The 23897-nt window shown below is 44.2% G+C and overlaps 1 protein-coding gene across 14 annotated transcripts in view; it reads right to left on the minus strand.

The window, feature by feature from the left end:
* COL6A3 (collagen type VI alpha 3 chain) overlaps nt 1-23897 on the minus strand; it is a 107722-nt gene that overhangs the window by 40173 nt on the left and 43652 nt on the right. For all 14 annotated transcript variants that reach the window (XM_081189530.1, XM_081189529.1, XM_081189539.1 and 11 more), the window contains 17 exons: nt 22889-23494; nt 20789-21391; nt 18540-19139; nt 16442-17044; nt 13697-14043; nt 11957-12035; nt 10766-10911; nt 9718-9810; nt 8548-8601; nt 7153-7224; nt 3326-3352; nt 3150-3194; nt 2979-3032; nt 2533-2595; nt 1888-1953; nt 1712-1765; nt 416-451 (listed from right to left, as the gene is read on the minus strand). In XM_081189530.1, the coding sequence (XP_081045656.1) occupies nt 416-451; nt 1712-1765; nt 1888-1953; nt 2533-2595; nt 2979-3032; nt 3150-3194; nt 3326-3352; nt 7153-7224; nt 8548-8601; nt 9718-9810; nt 10766-10911; nt 11957-12035; nt 13697-14043; nt 16442-17044; nt 18540-19139; nt 20789-21391; nt 22889-23494 (3548 nt within the window). The remainder of the gene's footprint in view (nt 1-415; nt 452-1711; nt 1766-1887; nt 1954-2532; nt 2596-2978; nt 3033-3149; nt 3195-3325; nt 3353-7152; nt 7225-8547; nt 8602-9717; nt 9811-10765; nt 10912-11956; nt 12036-13696; nt 14044-16441; nt 17045-18539; nt 19140-20788; nt 21392-22888; nt 23495-23897) is intronic.

The raw sequence follows: 23897 nt of genomic DNA on the forward strand, positions 1-23897 counted from the left end.
ATGCCTTTGGACACCATGTAAACCTCACTGAATTTCAGGTCTTATTACTAATAGGTTCACAAAAAAAAAAAATTTCAGACATGAGCCACCTGTGAAGCATATTCATGTCTGCAAATGTCATAACAATTGCCTTGTATAAATGAGCAGTGTACATGATTAGCTAAAAAATAAATAAATCCATAAATGGTTCAGCTGCTTCTAGGGCAAATGTTTCTAAAACAAATTATCCTAAATGCAAAGTTACCTCACAAATTTATATTTAATATCAGAATTGCAGGAATTCTCATTTGCATTCTTCAAATCTGATATAACTTCTCCTGTCCTGCAACCCATATTCCCAGTCATGGATCTTAAAAAAAGAAAGAAAGAATGGTGTAGAAGTATTGTATTTTGCATGTAGATTGTTAGCACTTACTTTGATCCCTGGAGGTCCTCTTCTGCCCTGTTCTCCCTGCAAAACGATAAAAAGCACAGCCACAAACAGTAATGTGAATCTATCTCTAGCAACAACCTCTGTTCTATTTTTGTCACTGCCTCTGCTTTGCAGTCTTCTTTCATGGTTCCCTGATAGGAAACAGGCCACTTATTCTGAACTTCCTTTGTGGGAAGGCATGTGGAAGATCACAGCAGGGCTAAGTAGCTGTTTTAGCTAAACAAGCCTTATCCGACACCTCCTCTGGTTCAGCTTCTCGCCCTCCTTTCCTCAATGGTTTCTTCCCCAGTGATGCCCACGACATGGCTTCCCCCCGGACAGGACCCACATTCTCACTGCCCTCACCCAGATCCCTTAGGAATACCCTGCTTCATAACACCAGGCAATATGTCTCCCACCCAATGAAGCTGGCATTCTTGTGGTAAAACCATTCCCTGTAACAGGCAGGGCCAAGCCTCCTTCATCACGGTAATGTGGCCTCCCGCCAAGCCTCAGATCTGGGGCCCTATGAGACTGAAAGTGTTATATCCAGATCTTTGGATGAAGGTGTGTCAGTTTGCCATGTGTTCCTCCCAATATGTCCTCGCTCCAAAGCTGGCATGACAATTCGCTGAATTGTCTCAGGCAGCAACCAGCTCAAGGCGACTGAATGCAGGGAATCCATCCCTGATGATACTGCCATGGGAGCAGGAGAGCACGCAGGTGAGAGCAGGCAAATGGCTCACGCAACCAGGAGAGGCCAGGCATCCCTGAAGAAATACGGTGCTGCTTTCTTCATGGATAACATCGCAAACAGAAGGAACTTTGCTGTTTGTGACACCTGGCTGTTTCCCCTAGTTTCTCTCATTGGTTTTGTAAGGAACCAAATACTATAATCCCAACACATTGATTTCTAATAGTAGCATGAGCTTGGCTGGAAGGCGCACAATTCAGATGTGAAGCTAAGCAAGTGTGGAGCCAGTCATAGGAGACCACCTGGGAACCCCACTGAATGTCAGCTTCAACTTCATGATGGAAGAAAGGTGGGCTCTAAATGCACCTACATAAATAAATAAGAAGAACCCACACTGGGGTGATGCACCAACATGCACCCCTCCAAATTGTTTTCAAGAAACAAATCTTGATGAAGGACAGTATAAAAAATATTACAAATAACAGCTCAGTTCTCTGTCCTGATGCATTGTTGATGGAGTGTAGCAAAGCTGTTTCCTTCCATTACACGCTAGGAACCATTAGCCAGAAGCAAACTAAACAGTAGGGGAAATGAACAGTACTCACATTTCTTCCAGGTCCTCCTGGGGTACCTGCTGGTCCATCTCTTCCAGCTTCTCCCTGGGACAGACAAAGCACACATTCTGTTTATTGCTTTATAGGCAAAGAGTAATCAATATAGCAACATTTTGTTTGAATTATCAGTTTTTATTGCAGTGACAATCCAATGAAATAAGCTTTACCGTTTGTCCAAGTTCACCCTTTTGGCCTTTAGCTCCTGGCTGAGTGACATCAGGTCCTGGTGTGCCCTGGAAGCAGCAGCAGCGAAAAGTGAACAAGTCATTAGTGAGGTAGCATTTGCTTTAGTAACTTCCTGAGAAGCCATGATTTGTGTTTTGAAGCAGGTGCTGCAAAATTAACATGCCTTGAGATCTCAGGTTGTTATGCTATATATATTTCCCCTGCCTCAGCCCAGTGGAAAGGGTTCAACTAGCAAAGGTTGATGCCTCGATTGCTTTGAGGGTTGGGCTCTAGGAGCCCAAATTTCAGTCATCTCAGAAGAGGTAGCTGCATCTGCATGTTACGCTGCAACATGGTGCATCCAGTACCCCAGATGTTCCCATTCCAGAGAGCCACCACTTGGTCAGCAGAGAAACCTAAATAAATTGATGCAGCTTGTGGCGCACTCCCAGGAACCATGTACACATCAGGGGCTGCTTGTATACAGCATGCCAGAGATGGGGAAGAACCAAAATTGTGTACACGTTTTAGTGATGCACACCACTGGATATCAAGAGCCTTCGACTTCAGAGAGAAACTGCTCCATGACAGTTGCCACAGTCTAAAGTCTGAAATAAAAACCCTTGAAAAGTGTTCAGCATATTTACCGAATCTCCTCGCAATCCACGGTCGCCACGCTCTCCTCTTTCTCCTTTGACTCCTTTGGCACCCTGCAAAGGTATATCCACATCACAACACAGCTGAAATTCACCCAACACAGCTGTGGCTATCTGTAGTCAGTGTGTCATTTGCAGCTTTAAGTATGTTGTCTGATGATTGCTGATTTCCCACAAAGAAAATACTAATGAAGTGGAAAATGGACTGCATTCTTGCATCTATGTCAGGGCCTCTTTAATACCAAACAAGAGGACCCCGCCTTAGGCCGCGCGAGTCTTTTCTGATGTAGAATCAGATGTGTTGGTCCTGTGTTGGACCCGCGGAGGTCTTGAGGTTGCAAGCATTTTGCTTTGGTTATTTGGGTGCCGGCAACAGCTCTGGGTTCACATTTGCCCTAGTGTGTTTTGAGTACTTTAATAGATAATATAAAACTTACCCGTCTACCGGGGCCTCCCCTGTCCCCAGGAGATCCGGGGTGGCCTCTGTCTCCCTGGCAAAAGCAATCACATTATTCACATCTATTAATGAAAGTGTGTTACATAAAACAAATATTTTCCAAACCAGAAAAGTTTCCTTTAAATGACCAAATGTTGCCCAGGCAACTTACTTCTTCGCCATCTATTCCATCGAGACCAGCCTCACCCAATTCACCCTGCAGACGGGAACAAAGCAGTTATTACAGAGCAAACCACCAAATTTACACAAAGGTGAAAATGCATTGTTTTTGGGAGACAATGCATGGTACACATTTTTTCCTTCTGATATTTCTAAATGGTTACATACCTTCTCCCCTTGAAATCCACGACCTCCCTAGAGAGATACGAGAAAAGGAAGGTTATTCGTGTAAGCAAAACTTTGTTCCTCAGAAACCCAAATTAGAGAAATAAATCAAATGATAATCAAGGGGCCACCACAGTTCGAAGCAGATGATCATCTGAGTTCTATCAGCCTTTCCACTGACTTGTGTAAGAGTTGGCCTGCTCTAAAAACTACTTGATACAAGGGACTTCCGGGTTGGCGCCATCGCCAAATGGCGGACTCCCTCCGAGCTCCGGAGGGAGTCTGCTCGGCAGGGGCTGGGTCCTACCGCGCCGGCGACGCAGGGACCCTTAAAAACCACGGACATGGAGTCCGTGGACATGGGTGACTCGGCTGGCACCGTTAGTGCCCTCCCGACTCGTGAAGTAGCCTTTTTAAAGGCTACGGATCGGGTGCCGGGGAGTGGCGTGGTGCTGTGAGTCCTCTGCTTTCCCTGCCGAGCGAAGCCGCATGCCATTCGACGGAGAGCGCTGACTTCTTCCATTGAAAATTCGGACTATCAACAACAACCCGTGAGTAATTTGGAAACCGGGTTTAAAAGGAGAAAAAAAGAAATTTTTTTCGGATTCGGTACGAGCGGGGGAGATCCAAAAAGGAAGTCAGTCCCCCCCTATTGTAAACATGCTAAAACAAGGACTGGGTAACCAAGGTCGAGAGAGAAGCGTATTTTTGATAAAAATTATTAATTCCACGATGGGAAACTACAAGAACTGTGCTGGAGCAGAAGAGTGGAGGGTGAGAAGGAAATGTAACCCCCCCCCCCGGGAACCGGGGCGATTCGTGAGAGAGCCTGGCGGAGAGAGAGACGGAGACTTTGACAGCTGTCAAAGTAGCTGTCAAAGTTGGAGAATATAAAGAGGACTTTGCCATGAGGACTTTGCTGGTTAATTTTGTTACAATTTGTTATAATTTGGATATAAACTGTTGAAAATAAGGAACAACAATTTGACTTTTGGATCAGAGGAAACAAAGTTACTACAATCCCCCTAGAGGGGTTTCGGGACATTACAAGAACGGTCGTAAGTGGAAAAATACTCTTGGAATTGCACAGGACTTGTTATCTCCTGGGAAAGCTGCAAAACTGAAACAGTATTTCGTCTACAGAGGTGTTTATATTAAAGGAGACAATAGAATTTTCTATTGAAGAAAGGAAGGGACTGGACGTAAGTTTTTGTTCCTGAACAACAATAACCTCTGTAGAGGTACCAAATTTCTGAATTAGAACGTTTTAGCAGCGGAACAGGACAAGAAACCTGAGAAAGTGAGAAACAAAGGACTGATTACGACATGGAAAGAACAATGGGGGGAGCGTCAAAGACCAAGGAAACTAAAAGCCCTTTGGGGCCTCTTTTAGACTGGATGTTTGAAGTTAAATATCATTAAAATAAATAAATTTAAAAAAACCCGGCAAGGTGGAACTGGGGAAAAATTTGGCCATGGACTTGAGATCTCCAGGCTGACAATAGATAGACTGATGGATATGGGGAATTCAAACCGGGGAAGGGGGGGGGGAGATCTGGAATCCAAAGGCTGTATAACTATTCTTTGATATCTTATATCTTTTATATCTTCATATAACTTTTTGTATATCATTTTATTTTGATTGGACGTGTTTATTAAAAAAGGGAATTCGTGGAAGGAAACTGGGGCGGACCTTGGGGAAAAATCTTTTCTTTTTTTCTGTTAATGATGAGGGATGGTGGAATGACTGTATAATTTAAATTGAATAGTGGGTTAAACAAATTAAGTTTTAAATTGGGAGTGAGAACTTGTAGAACCAAATTAATGAAAGGGGAATACAGTTGGGAGGGGGATGGGGGAGTCCCAGAAAGTTGGCTGAAAGTAAGGTTTTAAGTGTATTTTATTCTTTTCTTTTTTCTTTGTATTTCTATCTTTGGTGTTTCGGAAACTTTAATAAATATGATTTTTTTAAAAAAATAAAAACTACTTGATACAAGAATGTTGTGCTTCAAGGTGCCCCCAACTTAAAAAAATAAAATGAAATTTAAAGGCTTAAATCTGATGCACATTTACCCCAGAGTGAGTTCTACTGAGGTCTCAGTAGACTTTGATAGGAATGTGTTGGAGGGGCTGGGCATGAATTGTGCAGAAAGCCACAAAGCCCAGTGGATATTGCAGCATCAAGAAGAACTTGATATTTTCTACCCTTTCTGTAAGTTCTTAAGGACACAATGAAGATTCCAGTCCCTCAGAGGGCTAATGAGCATGGGACCAGAGCACACAAACTAGAATAATCAGAAGAGCTGCAAGAGTTGCTGTAGCTTGAAAGGATAAAACTGCTCAAATAAATGCCTTTCTCAGCTGTTGGACTGTTAAAGGTAAAGGAGCCCTAGATGGTTAAGTCCAGTCAAAGGTGACTATGGGGTTGCAGCACCCATCTTGCTTTCAGGCTGAGGGAGCCACCATTTGTCCACAGACAGCTTTCCGGGTCATGTGGACAGCAGGACTAAACCACTTCTGGTGCAATGAGACACCATGATGGAAACCAAAGCACACAGAAATGCTGTTTGCCTTCCTGCTGCAGCGGTACCTATTTATCTACTTGCACTGGTGTACTTTCGAACTGCTAGATTGGCAGAAGCTGGGATAGAGCAACGGGAGCTCACCCCACCATGCAGATTCGAACCATCAATCTTCTGATCAGCAAGCCCAAGAGGCTCAGTGGTTTAGACCACTGTAACTCCCATCATCCCTAACCAGCAGGACCAGTGGTCAGGGATGCTGGAAATTGTAGTTCCTAAACAGCTGGAGGGCCGAGTTTGGGAAACTCTGCTCTAGAGAATAAGACAGACATTCTAGACCACAAATGTGGACCTTCAGGTCCGTGCCAGGGACAGAGGTCAAATGTGACTCTCCGGGCCTCTTTCTCCAGCTGCCAGAACTCTCTGGAGAGCACCTGCCCTCCCCTAGGCCACAGCCTCTCAGGGACTCTGCTCTGCCCCTTCCTCAGGTGCTTCTCCCTGGCTGAATGGTGTCCTTGTACTGTGACAGTCCCTCTCACTTGCCTGAACAGAAAACAGAGGTGGGTGAGAGTGGTTTTGTATGTGAAGAAACCTCTTCCCTTTGCACAGGGTGGAATGCAGTCTATTGTGCAAAGCTTGCCTGTAGCTTACTTGGGTCTGAGTTGATGTCATTTTGGGTTCCCTCCATTCTGCTAAACCTGTTTTGCAATGGCCTGGTGTCTACATGCAAATAAATGAATTAGTTTGAAACTAACTTACTGCGGAAAGGTTGTACCCCCTGCTCTGCCTTCTGCTGCCTCTGACATGTGGCCTGCAGAGGGCTGACCATTGGGCTGAAAGGGTGACCACCCCTGCCAGTCTGGGTTTAGGTGAGGGCACAACCAATTCCTGGTTTATGGAGCGGAGTTTCACAGCATAATCCTCTACGTGCCTGCCCCAAGGTAAATCCCACTGAGCTCAACGGGGTTACTCTCAGGTAAGTGGGTATATGAGTGAAGCCTCCCAGGATAATCCTACAGATATCTGTTCAGAAGAAGTTCAACTGAATTCAGTGGGGCTTCCTCCCCAGGAAAGTGGGATGAGACTTGCAGCATCCATCACTGTCATTCATTTTCTGAGCTTAGGGGAAAGAAGACGAAGCAATGTGCTGAAAATACCCAATATTTATCACATGATAAATATGAGTGTTCACGGATCTGCTGCAAAATACCAATACTTAATCTTCAGCTGGAGTGAACAGAGCTGAAACCTATGGACAGATGTTCATCTGCTTTATTCTGTACTATTTGTGGTTGTTGCTTTTAATACCTTAGTTCCTCTTTCACCAGGACAACCTTGGAATCCTTGAGTTCCGTTTATACCTGGAGGCCCACGGTCACCCTGTGAGAAGAAAGGAATAATTCAACAATTTGCACTTATGTCCATTTAGTCATAGATGGGACTGGGTATTATCTTACCTAGAAAGCTGATTATTTAAGCACTTCTGCAATTAACACCTGGTGGATCTCTAGTGACACCTCTCATTAAAGACTGACATAGAAATTCCATCATACTTTAATAAAAATATAAATGGGATTTGCCGCCGACCACCCCCCATTTTAAATGGCAGATGAGAAAAACCAGTCATCTGGCCTCTGCTGATCAGCCCCCACACAGTACTAACTACCATTGCTTAGTTCTTTGTAACTTACTTCTGCAACCACTTTCTTCCAGCCACAAGACAATAAGATGAGGGGAAGGGCAGACACCCTTAAGGTTAAAGTCACTTTTGTCACTTTCCCCCTTCATTTTCTTTTTCATTCTATAATTTCATTTTTAATTTGCATACCACCTTTTTACATAGCTGGGCACAAGGCAGTCTACAAGCCACAGAAACAACATAATATAGAACAAAGATCACACATCCTATAACAATCTGATCCAGCGCAAGGAAGTCGTAATGAAGCAGATTACTATAAAAATAAACAACTCAAATCAACTACCATATTTTTCGCCCTATAGGAGGCACTTTTTCCCCTCCAAAAATGAAGGCGAAATGTGTGTGCATCCTGTGGGGCGAATGCAGGCTTTCCCGGGCTTCCTGCAGCTCTGCGCCACCCTCCGGATCCCGGCGTGAAGCCGCGCGGGGCTCCGGAGGGTGGCGCAGACCTGCCTGTGTTCCCGGGCTTCCTGCAGCTCTGCGCGACCCTCCGGATCCTGGCGCGAAGCCGCGCCGGGCTCCGGAGGGTCGCGCAGAGCTGCCTGCATTCCAAAGCCTGGTGCGCGCTGAAGAGCGTGCCCGGGCTTCGCGCACCTCTCCGCAAGCCTGGGGAGACCGGCGCAGCTCCCTAGGCTTGCGGATAGCAGGCTGTTCTGGGGGCTGGGGTCGGGGGAAGCTTTGGCTTCCCCCGCGCCTGCCCTGTGCCTGGGGGGGGGGGATAATTTTTTTTTCTTTATTTCCCCCCCCCCAAAAAAAAATTAGGTGCGTCCTATGGGGCGGTGCGTCCTATGGGGCGAAAAATACGGTAAATAATTGATTTGAAATATGTTACAATTAAAAAATTGCAAAATCAGCAAATAACAATCAAACAGAAAATCACTCTCAACCATTACAGTAAATCATTACTAGACTGCAATCAGTTAAAACAGCAGCAAAGGCACAACATACACAAAATTTCTCAGTCGAAATATATATAGAGTTTCTATTTCAAAAAGTTTACTCACTGGTCCGCCTTCATCTCCAGGATAACCTCTGTAGCCATTTTCCCCTGAAGATCCCTTTAAAACACACAAAGACAAAACACACATGGTTTGTATTTCCATCTATATACAGTACATACACTTGGGCTCTCTCTTATAATATCCTGTATTCCTCCCCTTAATCTCAATTCAAAATCTTTCTGGGTTTCTACAAATAGAAGGTTTCTATTTTACTATTTATAGAAGTAAATAATTCTGTATGTATATCAAATTTTACAATCTTTCATGAATAGCAAGGGTATCTTCTTTTTAGGGCATTAGAGGCTTGCAGTCAGATAATAACAGAAGCAGATGGTATTTAGCTTATCTCTACCACCTGAAGTCCTATTCCTGTTTCTCTAATGTGAACAGTGTTAAATTATTCATTATTCTTTGCATTACAACTCAATGAGATGTTCAGAATTTGACCAACATAGCAGAAGTCTTTGCCTATTCGCACTCAACGTGTCAATACATCAGCAAGCACTGCCAAGCTCAGAAATGTGGCCCCGAGACTACGAACACAGTCCCCAGCATGGTCAAATTCTGAGCCAAAAATAGAAACTTTACTTTTTATCAACCTAGGTAACAATGCTGAAATGAAATTTCACATCGGTTGAAATGAAATTTCAATTCAGAATCTGGCAAATTTAATGGACAGCACTGAACCGATTATCTGGAAGCACAATTCTTTCCAAACAAGGCTGCATGAGTACAATATACAGAATTTGCCATAATTCAGTTCTGGCCCCTCTCATTGCCATTCTAAGAGAACAAGGGAGGTGTTCAGGGTGAGTCCTGGCCCCTCTTTCTCTAGAAAAATAGCATTGGCAATACATAGATCATTGTGAAAGAAAAGCTGTCAGCCAAAGAGCTACTTTCGATGTGCCAGGGGTCGGGGCAATTTTTCTAGTGCAATTTTGGCCTCTTCCCCTTTGAACCGAAGAACCACCTTGCCTCCATCAATGCCATATCACTGATAGCGCCCAGTTTCAGAACCATGCTGCTATGAGTCATGGGGCTGATATCCCCAGATCTAAATCCCCTTGGAAGTGCGGAACTAGTTATGTAGTACTTTGCATCCTGGTCAAAAACCAGAAAATTGGTTGCTGAATTTCCAGCGGCTGAAATCCCAATGAGGCTGAAACATCTCACCTTTGGTCCAATAGACCCTGGCAGTCCTCTGTCTCCCCTCTGTCCTGAACATTTGCATGGGACACCACAGCATGCCTTTTCTGCAATGTTGTCCTGTAAGGAAAGCAAGTATTGCCATTAGTAAATTAGAACACAGATCAACACGTTTTTTTAAAAGACACACGAGCTACAAGTAAATTCCTTCTCCTCAGTGGCCATGTTTGCAGTAGATTAGGGTGTGTTGCTAGAGAATGAAAGGATTTGAGGCACAGGCCCATGACACAAATGTACATATAATTTGCATATGCTAATATGTACCCAATTGCCCTACAAACCAAAGTCCTTTTTAAAAAAAGCCAAAAGAGGCTCCTTACAATATCTCACAATGAAGGCAAGTCCAATAACATGAAATAGGGCAATTGATGTATGAATTGTCTCAATTTCTTTTGGAGAGTTTAGAAACTAATGTTTTAAAAACTGGCAACTAAATTTAAAATAGCTGAAAAAAGCAGGAAAGGTGCTAAAAGCAGCAATGAGGACAATACTCGGCTGACCTGGACCTACAGCTTGGAGGATAGGTGTGCATCTCTGAAAATATTTTCTAGAAAGCAACTATGCTGAAATAGGCCGAAGGATGTCAAGGAACAATGTAATAGTAAACAAACCTTGAATTCATAATATTTGGGGAAATCATTTAAAGCACATGCCTTTCCCCCAAAGAATTCTGGGAACACAAAGCGCTATTCACAAACTGTAGTTCCATGATTCACTGGGGGAGCCAAGTGGTTTAAACGCAGGTGTGGTTGGGACCACAATTCTGAAAATGACATCTTGGTACGGTAACTAAGTATTAGAGTCCAATGGGCAATTACATAGGAGAACTAGTTTGACATAGCAGCTAAGAGACACAGAAAGCTGCTAGATGAAATGTCACCTCATAGAGTTAGGCACAAAAAGAGTGCATTTCTGCAAAGAAGAAACCACAGGTGTGTAACAGGTGTTCAAACCTAAGACCATAAAAGTATACATCTAAAGCTACCCAGGCAAATTACAGATCTTAGTTATTTACTAGTTGCTCTGCCAGTTCAAAGTCTATATCCTGCAGATTCACTCGGAGAGGTCGATTATAAGTGAAACCACGCCCAAATTCCAGCTTCATCACTTCGTCGAAATTTGCTGCTCGCTCCAAGCCAACAAAAATGAGAGCCTTGACACCTGGAGAATTGTAAGAAAAAGCCATCAGCCATAAGCGATTGTTCACCAACTCTAAACAGCTTGTTCTGTATAGCTCTGCAAAGTGCCACCCTTGTTCTCTGGGTAGACATCATCAATATGCTGATGATGGCAGCTAATGCACTCCTTTCATTTTATCCAAACACTCTGCTGCTCTCAGTGCTTATTCTGCCTAGAACCAAGTTGCACCAAATTACTGGTGCCATCTCAGGCATTTCAGAAATCCACAGCATCAGATTTTGGAAAATATTTCCCTGCTGTATTACTATTCTTGCTATTCAGACACTGACTGGTCTCTGTTGAACCAGCCAGGCCCAGAAGTTAAGGTGCCCTTTTAAAATTGGAAAGAGGCAACTACAGGCTACTCCTCGCACAGCTCAACATTTTGTGAACCATTTCTTTTTTTCTAAAAAATCCCAGTGATGAAGGATGGTGAGAGCCCCTTCCTCAAAGCTGCCACACACATCTTCCTTGAATTAAAAAGACGGTACAGCAACACAGCTTCCCAATTGGCTCCTTGGCTCATTCATTCTCTAGGAATATGGTATTCCTTTGGCTGCACTAGACTGGAAATAATGCAAATGTAGCACTGAGGCTCTTTCTCCCTTTTTTGCAATTGTCTGGGACAGCCCTTGCTATGTCAAATGGCATCACAAGCTAGTAATTAACTCCTTCTGGTGTCGCAGTGGTTAAAGAATGGCAAAAGAGAACAAATCAGGGTAGTTTTAAAATGTCAGTCTTCCATCTTCATTCAAAATGGTGTCCAGTTGTATCCGAATGCAGACAAAATTCTGCTCTTCCCTCTCAGGAACCATTGTGCAAAATTTGCTTATGAGATATAAAATTTGGTTAAAATCGGCACAGAAATGTTTAGTCCACCATCTTGATTAAAAATGGCTTCCATTTTTATTCAAACACAGACAAAAACCATCTCCCTCATGCAAAATTTGCTTACAATATCATAAGAGGTGTCCAAATGAAAAGGCAAAGAGACATGCAACTTTCCAAAATATATTGTTGATAATACCTTCTCTCTTCAGATCGTCAGATGCAGCTGCTAGCTGCCCTCTAGCACCATCAATGCCATCAGTTAAGTGTATTACAACCTGAGGAAGGAAATAAGTTATTATACATCAGTTGTGAAACACATTTATATGAAAAAACACCACTCTAATGTAATTTATTTTATTATTAGATTTATAAACCGTCCTTCATCATAAGATCTCAGGTTCACATAATAAAAGGTCTGCCATGAGAAATGTAACAACCATTCGGCTTTCAGATGAATCCTCCTTATGGCTGGGTGCTGATGCCATAGCTGCTATTCTCTGCATTACAAGAATTCTGCACAGCTAAAATGGAACCCGATCTCGGGGAAGGGAGGCACTTCTGTGCACATCCCTCTGCCATGGGCAACCTTGGGCCATGTAGTTCTCCCCAAGGTGCCCTGGTCAGTTTTCAGAATGACATTCAGGAAATGGCCTGTGGTTCATGAGCTGTCCAAGGATTTCTTCTGGATATAACTTGTGGCACAAGGGTATTCAAGGCCAACCGTCCTCCACACTCTTTGCCTTGGATGAGAGCAGGATGATGTAGAAGTTGGGAGCAGCAAGGAGACTGATGGCTCCTCCAGTCATGGAAGAGGGACACAGGTGGCGATGTGGTTTAAACCACTTAGCCTCTTGGGCTTGCCAGTTGGAAGGCCGATGGTTCGAATCCGCACAATGGAATGAGCTCCCATTGCTCTGTCCCAGTTTCTGCCAACCTAGCAGTTTAAAAGCACACCAGTGCAAGTAGATAAATAGGTACCACTGTGGCGGGAAATTAAACGGCATTTCCATGCACTCTGGTTTCCGTCACAGTGTCCCATTGCGCTAGAAGCAGTTTAGTCATGCTAGTCATGACCCAAAAAGCTGAATGCCTACAAACACCAGCTCCCTCGGCCTGAAGCAAGATGAGCACCACACCCCATAGCAGCCTTGGACTGGACTTAACCTTCCAGGGGTCTTTACCTTTTACCAGTCATGGCATATGTACTGTGACTGTCTCCAGAGGTTTGGGCAAGATAGGGCAAGGTTTGAAACGAATAAGTCTGCTTAGGGCAGAAGAGCGGCTTACAGGGCAATGCAAGTTAGCTATCTCCACCAAAATTACATCTATAACTCCATACAGGCAAACAAAACTTATTAAGTGCTAGTTCAAGACATTTTGCAGCATGAACTGAAGCCCTAACCCTACCATTCTTCCCAACACACTTTAAATTCAGACGCCAATTCATAGATCATATCTAATTCATATAAATCAGTCAAGATCAATGCTATAAAGGAATACATTTGGGGTTTTTGAATCTTCACATTTAAGCATTTATTTGGCAAATCTGATTTTATCTAAATTTCCCAGCTAATAGTGGATAGTGCTGTGGTAATAAAGCAAATAAGATTTTACAAATTCTTTCAAAGAGCAACTTGTTGCTTTGTGCCTATAAAACAATATTTGGCTGCAGCAAGAGATTAGGATCATAATCCACTAATCTAGATTTAAAATAATGGGGGGCGGGACTTAATTTGCTTGCAGCTGTTAAATAATATTTTTGCAAGAGTTTAATGAAACAGTTGGGAGAATATTTTGCCAGAGCATGTCAAGCAGTTCCAGTATTATGGCTACTCAGCCTCCCAGGCTATGTGCTGGTTGTAAAACTGAAAAGCAGCACAGATCCAGAGTCCATCCCCTCCCCTCCAAAAAGAGAGAGAATGAAGTCCAAACTTACCTTCACGGTTCCAGCAGGAGATGCTCTGAATTTGTTCTGGTAAGATTTGAGAGTCTCTGCAGTTAGGACAAATGGGCCACCATTGTGCAAAGCTTGGAACTTCTCAAACAACTCCGGCTGGTACTCAGAAAAGTCAAATGCTTCCACAACTCCAGAGCGAGTCTGCGCCAGAAGCGCCACCCGAACCCGAGGTGCCTGGCTGGCAGTGCAGCTAATTTTCTGCATCTGAGTAATCGTGTTCAGAATGTGATTGACCTTTGACTCCAGCACCTTCTGCGAAGCAAATATGCTTTGCCCTGGTCCGACATCTGATACGTCAAATCCGAGTATAACATCCAGATCGCAATCTTGAGTAGACAAAAGCACAATGGCATGTTACACCGCGTAGGGAAACATACATCCTACACAAATGTGTATAGGATTCTTCCATACAGAAAAAGGGATTTATGTAGCAAGTACATAAGATAGATAGCCATGTTCAAATATATAAAAGGATGTCACATAGAGGAGGGAGAAAGGTTGTTTTCTGCTGCTCCAGAGAAGAGGACACAGAGCAATGGATCCAAACTACAAGAAAGAAGATTCCACCTAAACCTTAGGAAGAACTTCCTGACAGTAAGAGCTGTTCGACAGTGGAATTTGCTGCCAAGGAGTGTGGTGGAGTCTCCTTCTTTGGAGGTCTTTAAGCAGAGGCTTGACAACCATATGTCAGGAGTGCTCTGATGGTGTTTCCTGCTTGGCAGGGAGTTGGACTCAATGGCCCTTGTGGTCTCTTCCAACTCTATGATTCTATGATTCTATACTCATAACCTGGGACCCGGGTGGCGCTGTGGGTAAAAGCCTCAGCGCCTAGGACTTGCCGATCGAAAGGTCGGCGGTTCGAATCCCTGCGGGGGGGTGCGCTCCCGTCGTTCGGTCCCAGCGCCTGCCAACCTAGCAGTTCGAAAGCACCCCCGGGTGCAAGTAGATAAATAGGGACCGCTTACTAGCGGGAAGGTAAACGGCGTTCCGTGTGCTGCACTGGCTTGCCAGATGCAGCTTGTCACGCTGGCCACGTGACCCGGAAGTGTCTCCCGGCCTCTAGAGTGAGATGAGGGCACAACCCTAGAGTCTGTCAAGACTGGCCTGAACGGGCAGGGGTACCTTTACCTTTACCTTTACTCATAACCCAGTGTCCTAGACATGGTGCTTTCTTTCTGTTATTCATGGGTAAATTGATAACAACAATATCTATAATTATTAAACTACAGTGCAGATAAGCTTTCAGTAAAGATGTTCCTTACTTAAATTTTTGACTCTGCTTCTCCCTTTTCCCCAAACTTGCACCACGGCTAAACTTCCACCCCTAACATATTGGATACCCCCTGGGACAGGTGCCACACTTGGTGTTATTTAGCTTACTTTTTAAATTTCTGCCCCACAATGGTCCAGTAATGCACTTCCAGTACTTACAGAGGAAAAGAGGGTCATAAACCCTGATAGCCAAAGGGGCCTCCATGTTGAAGAAGGAGGAGGAAGAGGAGGGGGTGGCTTCCAGCACAATATACAAAAACACAACAGAGCATCACACATTAAAAGCTTCCTGATACAGGGCTGCCTTCAGATGTCTTCTAAAAGTCAGAGAGTTGTTTATCTCCTTGACATCTGACAGGAAGGCATTCCACAGGGTGGGCGCCACTACCAAGAAGGCCTTCTGCCTGGTCCCCTGTAACTTCGCTTCTCGCAGTGAGGGGACCACCGTGGCTGTGAGAGCTATAAGCAGAACTTCATCTGCTCATCTTAATGCAGCTGAGGGAGCATTTCAAATCTTAGCTTTGCCTCATGCATGGTTTGAATTTTATCTCTGCCATTAACTCACTGGGTAGCTTTAGGCAACCTTCTCCCTGTCTCTCTCTTTCATTCCCCACCCTGCCTTTGGGGTTGTAGTAATCATGTAAGGTTGCAACAGGGCGGTAAGGCATAAGAAGCACTATACAAAATCCAAGCTTTACTATTTTCATTCAGGACCAGCCAGATCCCTAACTCTCCTCAAGCTTCAAGGTCTTTCAAGAAACTGGAATTTGGGGCCTTGAGCCATTCACTGGCCTGACTCAGACTATATCCCACCTAAGAGACCACTAGTGGTGCATTCCCACATGCCTTCAGCAGCGACATGCTTTTCAAATTGGTAAGTGTTGAAAATAAAGTAGGTTCTATCATAAATAAAGTAGGTTCTAGCGGGTGGCACTGTGGGTTAAACCACAGAGCCTAGGACTTGCCGATCAGAAGGTCAGCGGTTCGAATCCCCGTGACGGGGTGAGCTCCCGTTGCTCAGTCCCTGCTCCTGCCAACCTAGCAGTTCGAAAGCACCTCAAAGTGCAAGTAGAAGGTAAGGTAAACTGCATTTCCATGCGCTGCTCTGGTTTGCCAGAAGCAGCTTAGTCATGCTGGCCACATGACCCAGAAGCTGTACGCCGGCTCCCTCGGCCAATAAAGTGAGATGAGCACCGCAACCCCAGAGTCGGTCACGACTGGACCTAATGATCAAGGGTCCCTTTAGCTTTACCTTTTATCATAGAGTGTAAGGAAGTCAACCATTCTATGGAAGAAGCTACTGTAGTTTTAAAAATGCAGTATCAAAGGAGAGAAAGAAGCAAAAGCACAGTTGTATACAATAATTACACCAATGCAGAGCGTCAAGATGGAAAGTGGACAAGAAAAAAGCAATGGAAACAACCCAAGTGTATTTAAAATGGCAGCCATTACCTTTTGAGACTTCCCCCACTGGTCTGCACAGCTGCTCTTTCATAGTATCACTCAAGGTAACCAGCACAGCCTCATTCAACTCCGAGAGTTCCTGGGCTGTTGCTGCCCGGAAAGCTGTGGTGCCGTCACTGGAGAGTTTGGTAACTTCCCCAAGGTCAATGTTTTTCACTCCAACTGCAAACACCTTGACACCTGACCGTGCCAGTGCTAAGGAAGCTGCTTGCGCATCGTCTTCCGCCTTGCCTCCTGTTATAATAAATGCAATCTGAGGGACCTTCTGATCTGCCCTGCTGCCAGCCTCCTTCACGAAGTGTTTTGCTTGGACATGCTTGATGGCTGCTCCAGTATCAGCAATTCTGCCTCCTTTGTATGTTACTTTCTCAACAGCAGTTAAGATATCGTCTTTTTTGGAGAAATCCTTCAGGAAGAATTCATCACTCACATCCGAGTTGTACTGCACTAAGGCAACATTAATGGAATCGCCTTCTTCATAAATAGCGTCAATGATGCCATATATAAAGTTAATCACTTCTTGGAAATTGTCTTTCCCAAAGTTGATGGAGCCATCCAGCAAAAAGACAACGTCTGCTTGTTTTTTGCCATCTGAAATATGTAAATGGGTGGGGGGAAGTGTGAAACAGGCTGAAGACCCCCTGCCCCAATCAGCAAGGCAAGAGAGCTGCGTCATCTGCATAAGGGTCACCAGCAGAATCCATAAAATATAGATAAATGCATTATGGATACCTCTCCACATTTACTTTGTAAAGAACAGAAAGTGTCTAGAATTGATGGTTGTGAAGACAAACTTGAAAATAAGCAGGTGCTTAAATCTTACTTAAAATTTTAGAGGGATTGAATTGAACAATAACAATTGAAGACACATTATTTCCTCTCACTAGACTACTATTGTTGCCCAAAGTTCCATGAATGGCAACTCATCCTTTGCCAGTGCTTATGGGAGGAAGAAATGAAGTTGGGTAGCAAATACCCACGTAGGATAAGCTAAAACCAAATTCAGTATATATACTGATCATAGCTGTCAACATTTCCCTTTTTTCAGGGAAATTCCTTTATTCCGAATAGGATTCCTCGCAAGAAAAGGGAAAAGTTGACAGCTATGATACTGATGCATCTAACAACCGTAACATCCCACCCCTACACCCCATTTTCAATGTTGGGGGTTTTAAGGTAGGCTCCTGTGCCCCCATGTGATAATTTTGTAGATGATTTTATTTTGTATCCTATTATTAAAATGTGATGTCAAGATAATGAAGAATATGTTTTTTAAAGTTTTTTAGATTCTAAAAGAATAAAATTATCACATGGAGAGCAAAAAAGAAAGAAAGAGCTGGTTCATGTGATTACCTTCTGCTTGAAGGATGAAAGTTTGGTATCTCTATCAAGCAAAATGGGAAAGGGCTTTGTGGGGTGAACATTTGCTCTCACCCCCATTAGTAGCATCACGGAGTATCAAAAGGGTGGTGAAGGATTATTGGTATAATGAGCAAAGACTGAAACACTGGAATGGCCTTTAGCTTGTATACCTCATTTAACATATGAATCAATCCATTATCATTACACTCTGAAAGGCTCCTCTTCTGGAAACTATCAAATTTATTCTTATGGCCTATACCAAAGTAGCAGTGCTCCCCTCATCACACAGTGCGTGGATTTCTGCCAGTCACGTTCAAATTTATATGGGGTCAGTCCAAGGCCAGGCCAGCTTTTAAATCATGGGAGTGGACTTGAGTGAAGGCTCCCAGGGGTCAGTCTCAGGCCCCACCCCCTCAGTGGCCCCGCCCCCAGGGCTGCCCACGACTGAATCAAATAGGAAATCAAATTCCAGTGAGCGGTGAGAGAGGTGAATACATCTCCCTTCAGTCACTGGAGTCAAGACACGCTGTGGAGACTTTGAGCCACACATCACCACAGAAGGCGTGAGGGGACATTTCCTCCGCTAAAGAACAAGCCTACTTGGTCTCTTTTGTGTGTGTGAAATGACAGCACAAAGGTCTCATTTCCTCTAAAATTCCTCCAAAAATGCAGTATTTCCCCAGCACTACATTCAAAAATATTTGTTTTGAAATGAAAGACTAACCAGGGAAAACGTCAGGCGGCGAGAGTGTCGGTTCTTGAGGTGCCTCAAAAGATGCATAAAACCTTTTCGCTACTGATGGGAGCTCAGTAAACTCTCTCACGAAAAACACAGTTCGGGGATCGTTGGTAATTATTTGCAGTTCTTCATTGTCTGCATTCCCTGATCCTACACCCAGGCTTTTAATCCCAGATGTCTGCATCTTGGCAGCAGGTCTGCTGACATCATCCTCCGATCTCCCCCCAAGCAAAAGAACTAAATGCTGTGGGACTCCATCTTCTCTTCTACTGCCTGCAGATTTAACAAAGTAGTTCTTCATAACAAACTCCAAGGCTTTCCCAACATTCAGGGGAGCACCTCCTCTGTACCGCAAGCGCCGAAGGCTGTCTATGACAGCACCTCTTGTTTTGTGTTCTTTTAAGTTGAACTCAGGGAATACTTCATTGCTGAATTGGAGAACACCAACTCTTGTTTTGCTTGGTGCAATTTCCAACATCTGGACAATCTGGATAATAAAATCTCGAATGTGAGCAGCATCGTCCCGCTTGACATTGTCAGAGGTGTCGATGACAAAGACAATGTCCTTTGCTTCACTGTCAATATCTGCAGGAAGGAAAAATGCAGCAAAGAGGAGTGTCACTGGCTTTCTTCTTACACTAATGCCAGGCTCAATTCCTGGCATTTCCAGTTAAAAGCAGCTTGGGGAGAAGTGGCTGAGAACATAGATAGCCACTGCCAGTCAGAACAGACAATATTGGGGAAAGTGGACCAATGTTGGAACTCTGTAAAAGGCAGTGTTACAAACACCAGGTAAACCAGTTTAGCTTTTTCTAAGCTGTAGGTGCTTTTTTCTATGTGCAGCATTTTCAAAAATGTGTTTATGCAAATCTGTACAAAATAGGCTTCTGAAGCTTGACTCCAGTTTTTAAACACATTTCTAATGTCAGTATCCTAACACCTAGTCTTAACCACAACTACTTGCAGGCAACATTAATGTCAGTGGATTTCATTTCCAAGAAAGCTAGCAGCAGGATTCCATTTCTGCTACTGCAATACTGCAAATTATTTCACATTCCTCTTGTAGTTTAGAAACAGTAAGCTAGCATTGCATGCTGACATAGTTGTGTGCAAGCATTAAGGGGTGAGACAATAGTAACCTCTCCTGTTGGGTATTAATATTCATTCTATACCAAAAGAATATCTTGATCATTACATTTGTTTAGCTAACCATTTTCCTTATTTAAGTATGTATATGCAAAAGCAGAAATTTATCTCTGAACCCATGATACAGAGGCACCATTTTAAGAGGTTTATGTCCTCTTTCAGGTCTTCCCACAGGCATCCGGTTAGCCACTGTGAGAACAGAATGCTAAGACTAGATATGCCTTTGGCTCGATCCAGCAAGGCTCTTCATATATCCTTATATCCACCAAATGACATTTGAATATTGTGTTCTAGAACAAGAGCACTTGTTGGAGCTGGCTCAAGTCGTTTTGCCATGTGAAGAGGAACAGCAAATCCCTCCCTCAACAAGTGAAACTGCATAGTACCCAAGTTATGTTGGCATCTGAGATAGAACATCAGAACATATGAACAGCCTGCTGGATCAAGCCAATGGCCAGGCCTGACTTGGGGGGTGGAAGCGGCAGGCTCCGGTGCACAAATGCACAGCCTGGCAGCAGCACACCCCCCCCGCCCCCCAGCATGTGACAGAAGATGCTACGGCCCTGATTCAGCTTATGCTTTTGTGAGCTAACATTCAATGGGCACCACCAGGCACCACCATACATATAAAACAATTCTCTTAGGCAAGAGAATTACAGATGCTTTAACTGATCATAAGGAGATTGTTTATTCTCTTTTAAAAAAAACGCTACCTGAAAATGCGGAAGATCTGGCTAGCAAAGAAAGCTAGCTATTGCCCTCACCCACCCAAATACAGATTAAGAACCTTACATAGTGATGTCAGGAATGAGGGGAAGCAAAGGATCTTCTATCCTACTTTTAGCATCGTTCTGTGAACTCCTAAGAGGAACAGAAGCTAATGTGACCCTGTGCTAGTCATTGTAACAAGCGCCCCAGAACATTCTGCAAACTCTTCAAACTCCTAAGTCTTCAGACTGGTGCAATTCTGCAGCAGTTGTTGTGACATGTAGCCTGGTAAGAAGTTTCCCTATAAGATGGAAGAGGTGGGTTATCTAATGGGAGATGAGAAAATGATTTACACAAACAAAAACAGACAGCAATCTTACCTATAGGGGGATAACTTGTCTCACCAATAAGGCTTTGTATCTGCTGTGAAGTTAGTGTTGTAACAGGGGTCAGCAATTTCTGTTCCAGACTTGGAAGATCCTGATAGGTTGATATCTGGAACACATACTGAGGGCTAAGAGCTATTTTGACCAATTCCTCATAATCCATGTTCACTCCAATAGGAAATGGTGCCACACCAACACTCTTGACTTGGACTACAGGATCCTCTAAATCATCATCAGGTGGTCGGGAAAAGAGAATTATTAAAAACTGAGGTGCGCCCTCTTCTATGCGACTTCCTGAGGGCTTCGTAAATATGTTCTTTGACACATATTCTAGGGCAGATCCAAGGTTCACTTGCCTCCCTCCTTTGGGTCTGAGTCTTCTCACTGCAGCTTGTACCTCATCCTTGGTGGAATGTGCATTCAGCAGAAATTCAACCCTGGGGTCATTGCTGAACTGAATCACAGAGACCCGAGTAGAAGCAGAGCCCACGTTCATATTGTTTACAAGTCTCTCAATAAACTCAACAACTGAAGGAAATTCAGTAGCTGCAAACTGGGAGCCGTCAATAAGGAACACAACATCTCTCCTCTCATCCACTACAGAAAAAAGGAAGACTTTAGAAGACACTAGTACAAATAAATTATACAAGCAACACATTTGAAAGGCACAAATAGTAGTAATTTTAGATTACAGTCAACTTCCCAAGCGTGGCTTCTGATTGGCTGCAGAAAGCTCCTGCAGCCAATCGGAAGCCCCGTTGGACATTTGGCTTCCAAAAGAACGTTCAAAAACCGGTTTTCAACGTTCCAGTTTTCAATCATTCGGGAGCTGGAACGTTTGACTCCCAAGGCATTCGGGAGCCGAGGTACAACTTTATCAGCAATATGGCACTGAAGCCAAATGTACACTCAGTAAAAGCTACACAAAGTGAGCTTGGCAAAGTTGATCAGTGTTTCTCCTGACAATTTTAGCTCACAATCTTAGCGATGGAAAACTGTTGTTCTCTTATAATGGCAATGGTGCTTACCTGAGAGAGGCTGGAACTAAGTTCCAGTGAGTTCTGGATGAAGAAAAGCCCTGGGTATGCTAGTGTGAGACAGCACAGAAAGTCCTACTTGCACCATGGGATTTCCCTCTTCATTTCCTCCCCCCATGCCCTCCCCCCAATTGGCCTGGGGAAGGAGAGCAGAGAACTTTTTGACTGACAAACAGAAATGCCAATGCTGACACAACAATCAAATTAGTGTGACATTGAATTCCTCTGTTAGAAACTATAGTATGAAGCTTGCAAATCATGCCTTATGTTAATTATAGCCTGGCATGATGTCTAAATAGGCAATCCATCATCACTACTCTGAAACTGAGAAACAGGAGGGCTGAGCTAATGTGAAATGAAAACAGAAAAAGCAGCATTAAGCCCTGGTTTGTCTGTGGCCCATCTGGAAGCATTTGGGGTTACGACTAGTGCAAACCATAGTTTGCCAGGGTGTGAAGTGGGCACAACATGCAGTAGGATGGCCATTTTGCTTCTCTCCTACTGCACAAACCTTCATGGAGCCCACCAGACCTGCCGCTTTTATCTGCATCAGCCCGAGGCTGCGGCACGATAAATCTGGGTCACAGAAGATAATGTAGCCAGCAACACAATCAGAAAACATAACCCAAGAGTAACCCCTGGAACCTTATAAATGCACACAACATACACACAGGAAGTTCCCTGCCTTCTGCAGGTGAGACATTATCCATTGGTAGTGTAACCATCCATTCTGGGTGCAGATAGCAGTACCCAGACTTATGGCTGCCATTTTGCAGTAATTCTGGTATCTCCCCCACCATACGGTTCTTGTGTAAAATGTTTTTGCGAGATTTTGTGCTCTTTAAGCAGCCACCGGAGAAGCCAAAACAAGCCCTGGCAAATGTGATCAGTGCTGCTGCAGTAGCCCTATGCTCATTTTGAACCAGATGCTGAAGAACAGGGCTCAACACGCCCCGCTGCCTCCAGCAACTTGGGCTGCTTCATGACCTCAATGTGTTTGTGTGTAGTAGGAGCATAATTATAACACAGGTTCAATAGTTAAGAAGTTTCTTTTCACCTGGGCTAGGAAGCGCTGTGGCCAAAGTGGTTATTTTTGGCCCGGTCAACTCAGCCACCGTTTGTGAAAGCGTTGATTTTAAGGAGCTCAGCTGAGCGACACCTGGGACAAGGTACACAAACTGAGGAACGAAAGAAATTGTCTGCATCTCAGTGGCATCTGCATTTCCAATCCCAATGCCAAACGGCACCGCACCCCTCGTCTTGAGATCCAAGGCAGGCCTTGTGACATCATCGCTTGACTTTTCTGCAGTCAGCAGGAACAATATCTGTGGGACTCCTTCAGACAACCTGCTTCCCGCCTGGCTGGTGAATACATTGCTCCTCAGGTAGTTAAGGGCAGCCCCTGTGTAAGGAGCAGGGCCGCGCATGGCAGACAATCTCTGGATGGCCCTGATCACTTCGGCCTTGTCTTGGTAGCGATTCAGAAGAAACTCCGGCTGCACACGGTTGCTGTACTGGGCCACGGCCACCTGAACTTTGTCGGGACCAATGTCCAAAGAGTCGACCAAACCTTGCACAAAGGACTTCACCTCTGGGAAAATGCTTCGCATGCCATCCGAACCGTCTATCAGAAACACAATATCCTTCTTCGGAGATTCCGCAGCTGTTGAAGAAATGTGGGGGTTATGAGAAAAAATAGGGAATACAATCAAGTGTCACATAAAGAAAAGGGTAAGCTCTCATTTGCCTATTAAATTCTGCATGCTTTTGCTCCCAGGGTGAAAAGGAAACTGAGGGGGAGAAATGAGGGAAGGCGCCATCACAGGGAATGGAGAGAAGGAAAACCTCAAATAGGTACAGGAATTGGTTAAAAAGATTACCAGCTTAAGTAGATTTACTGGTGAGAGCCAGTGAAAGTCAGAGTGACTGTTCAAGCAGTTTTCCTGAAGAAGCAGGTGGTGTGATTGAGCCCAAAGAAGAGATTCTGGATTTGAAATGCTTCAGGGGAGCCTTCAGAAACCAAGAGATTCCTGTGCACTGTGAAGTTTCATTTTCTCTCTGTTTCC

The sequence above is a fragment of the Podarcis bocagei genome (genome assembly GCF_964188305.1).
Source record: "Podarcis bocagei genome assembly, chromosome: 1".
NCBI lineage: Eukaryota > Metazoa > Chordata > Lepidosauria > Squamata > Lacertidae > Podarcis > Podarcis bocagei.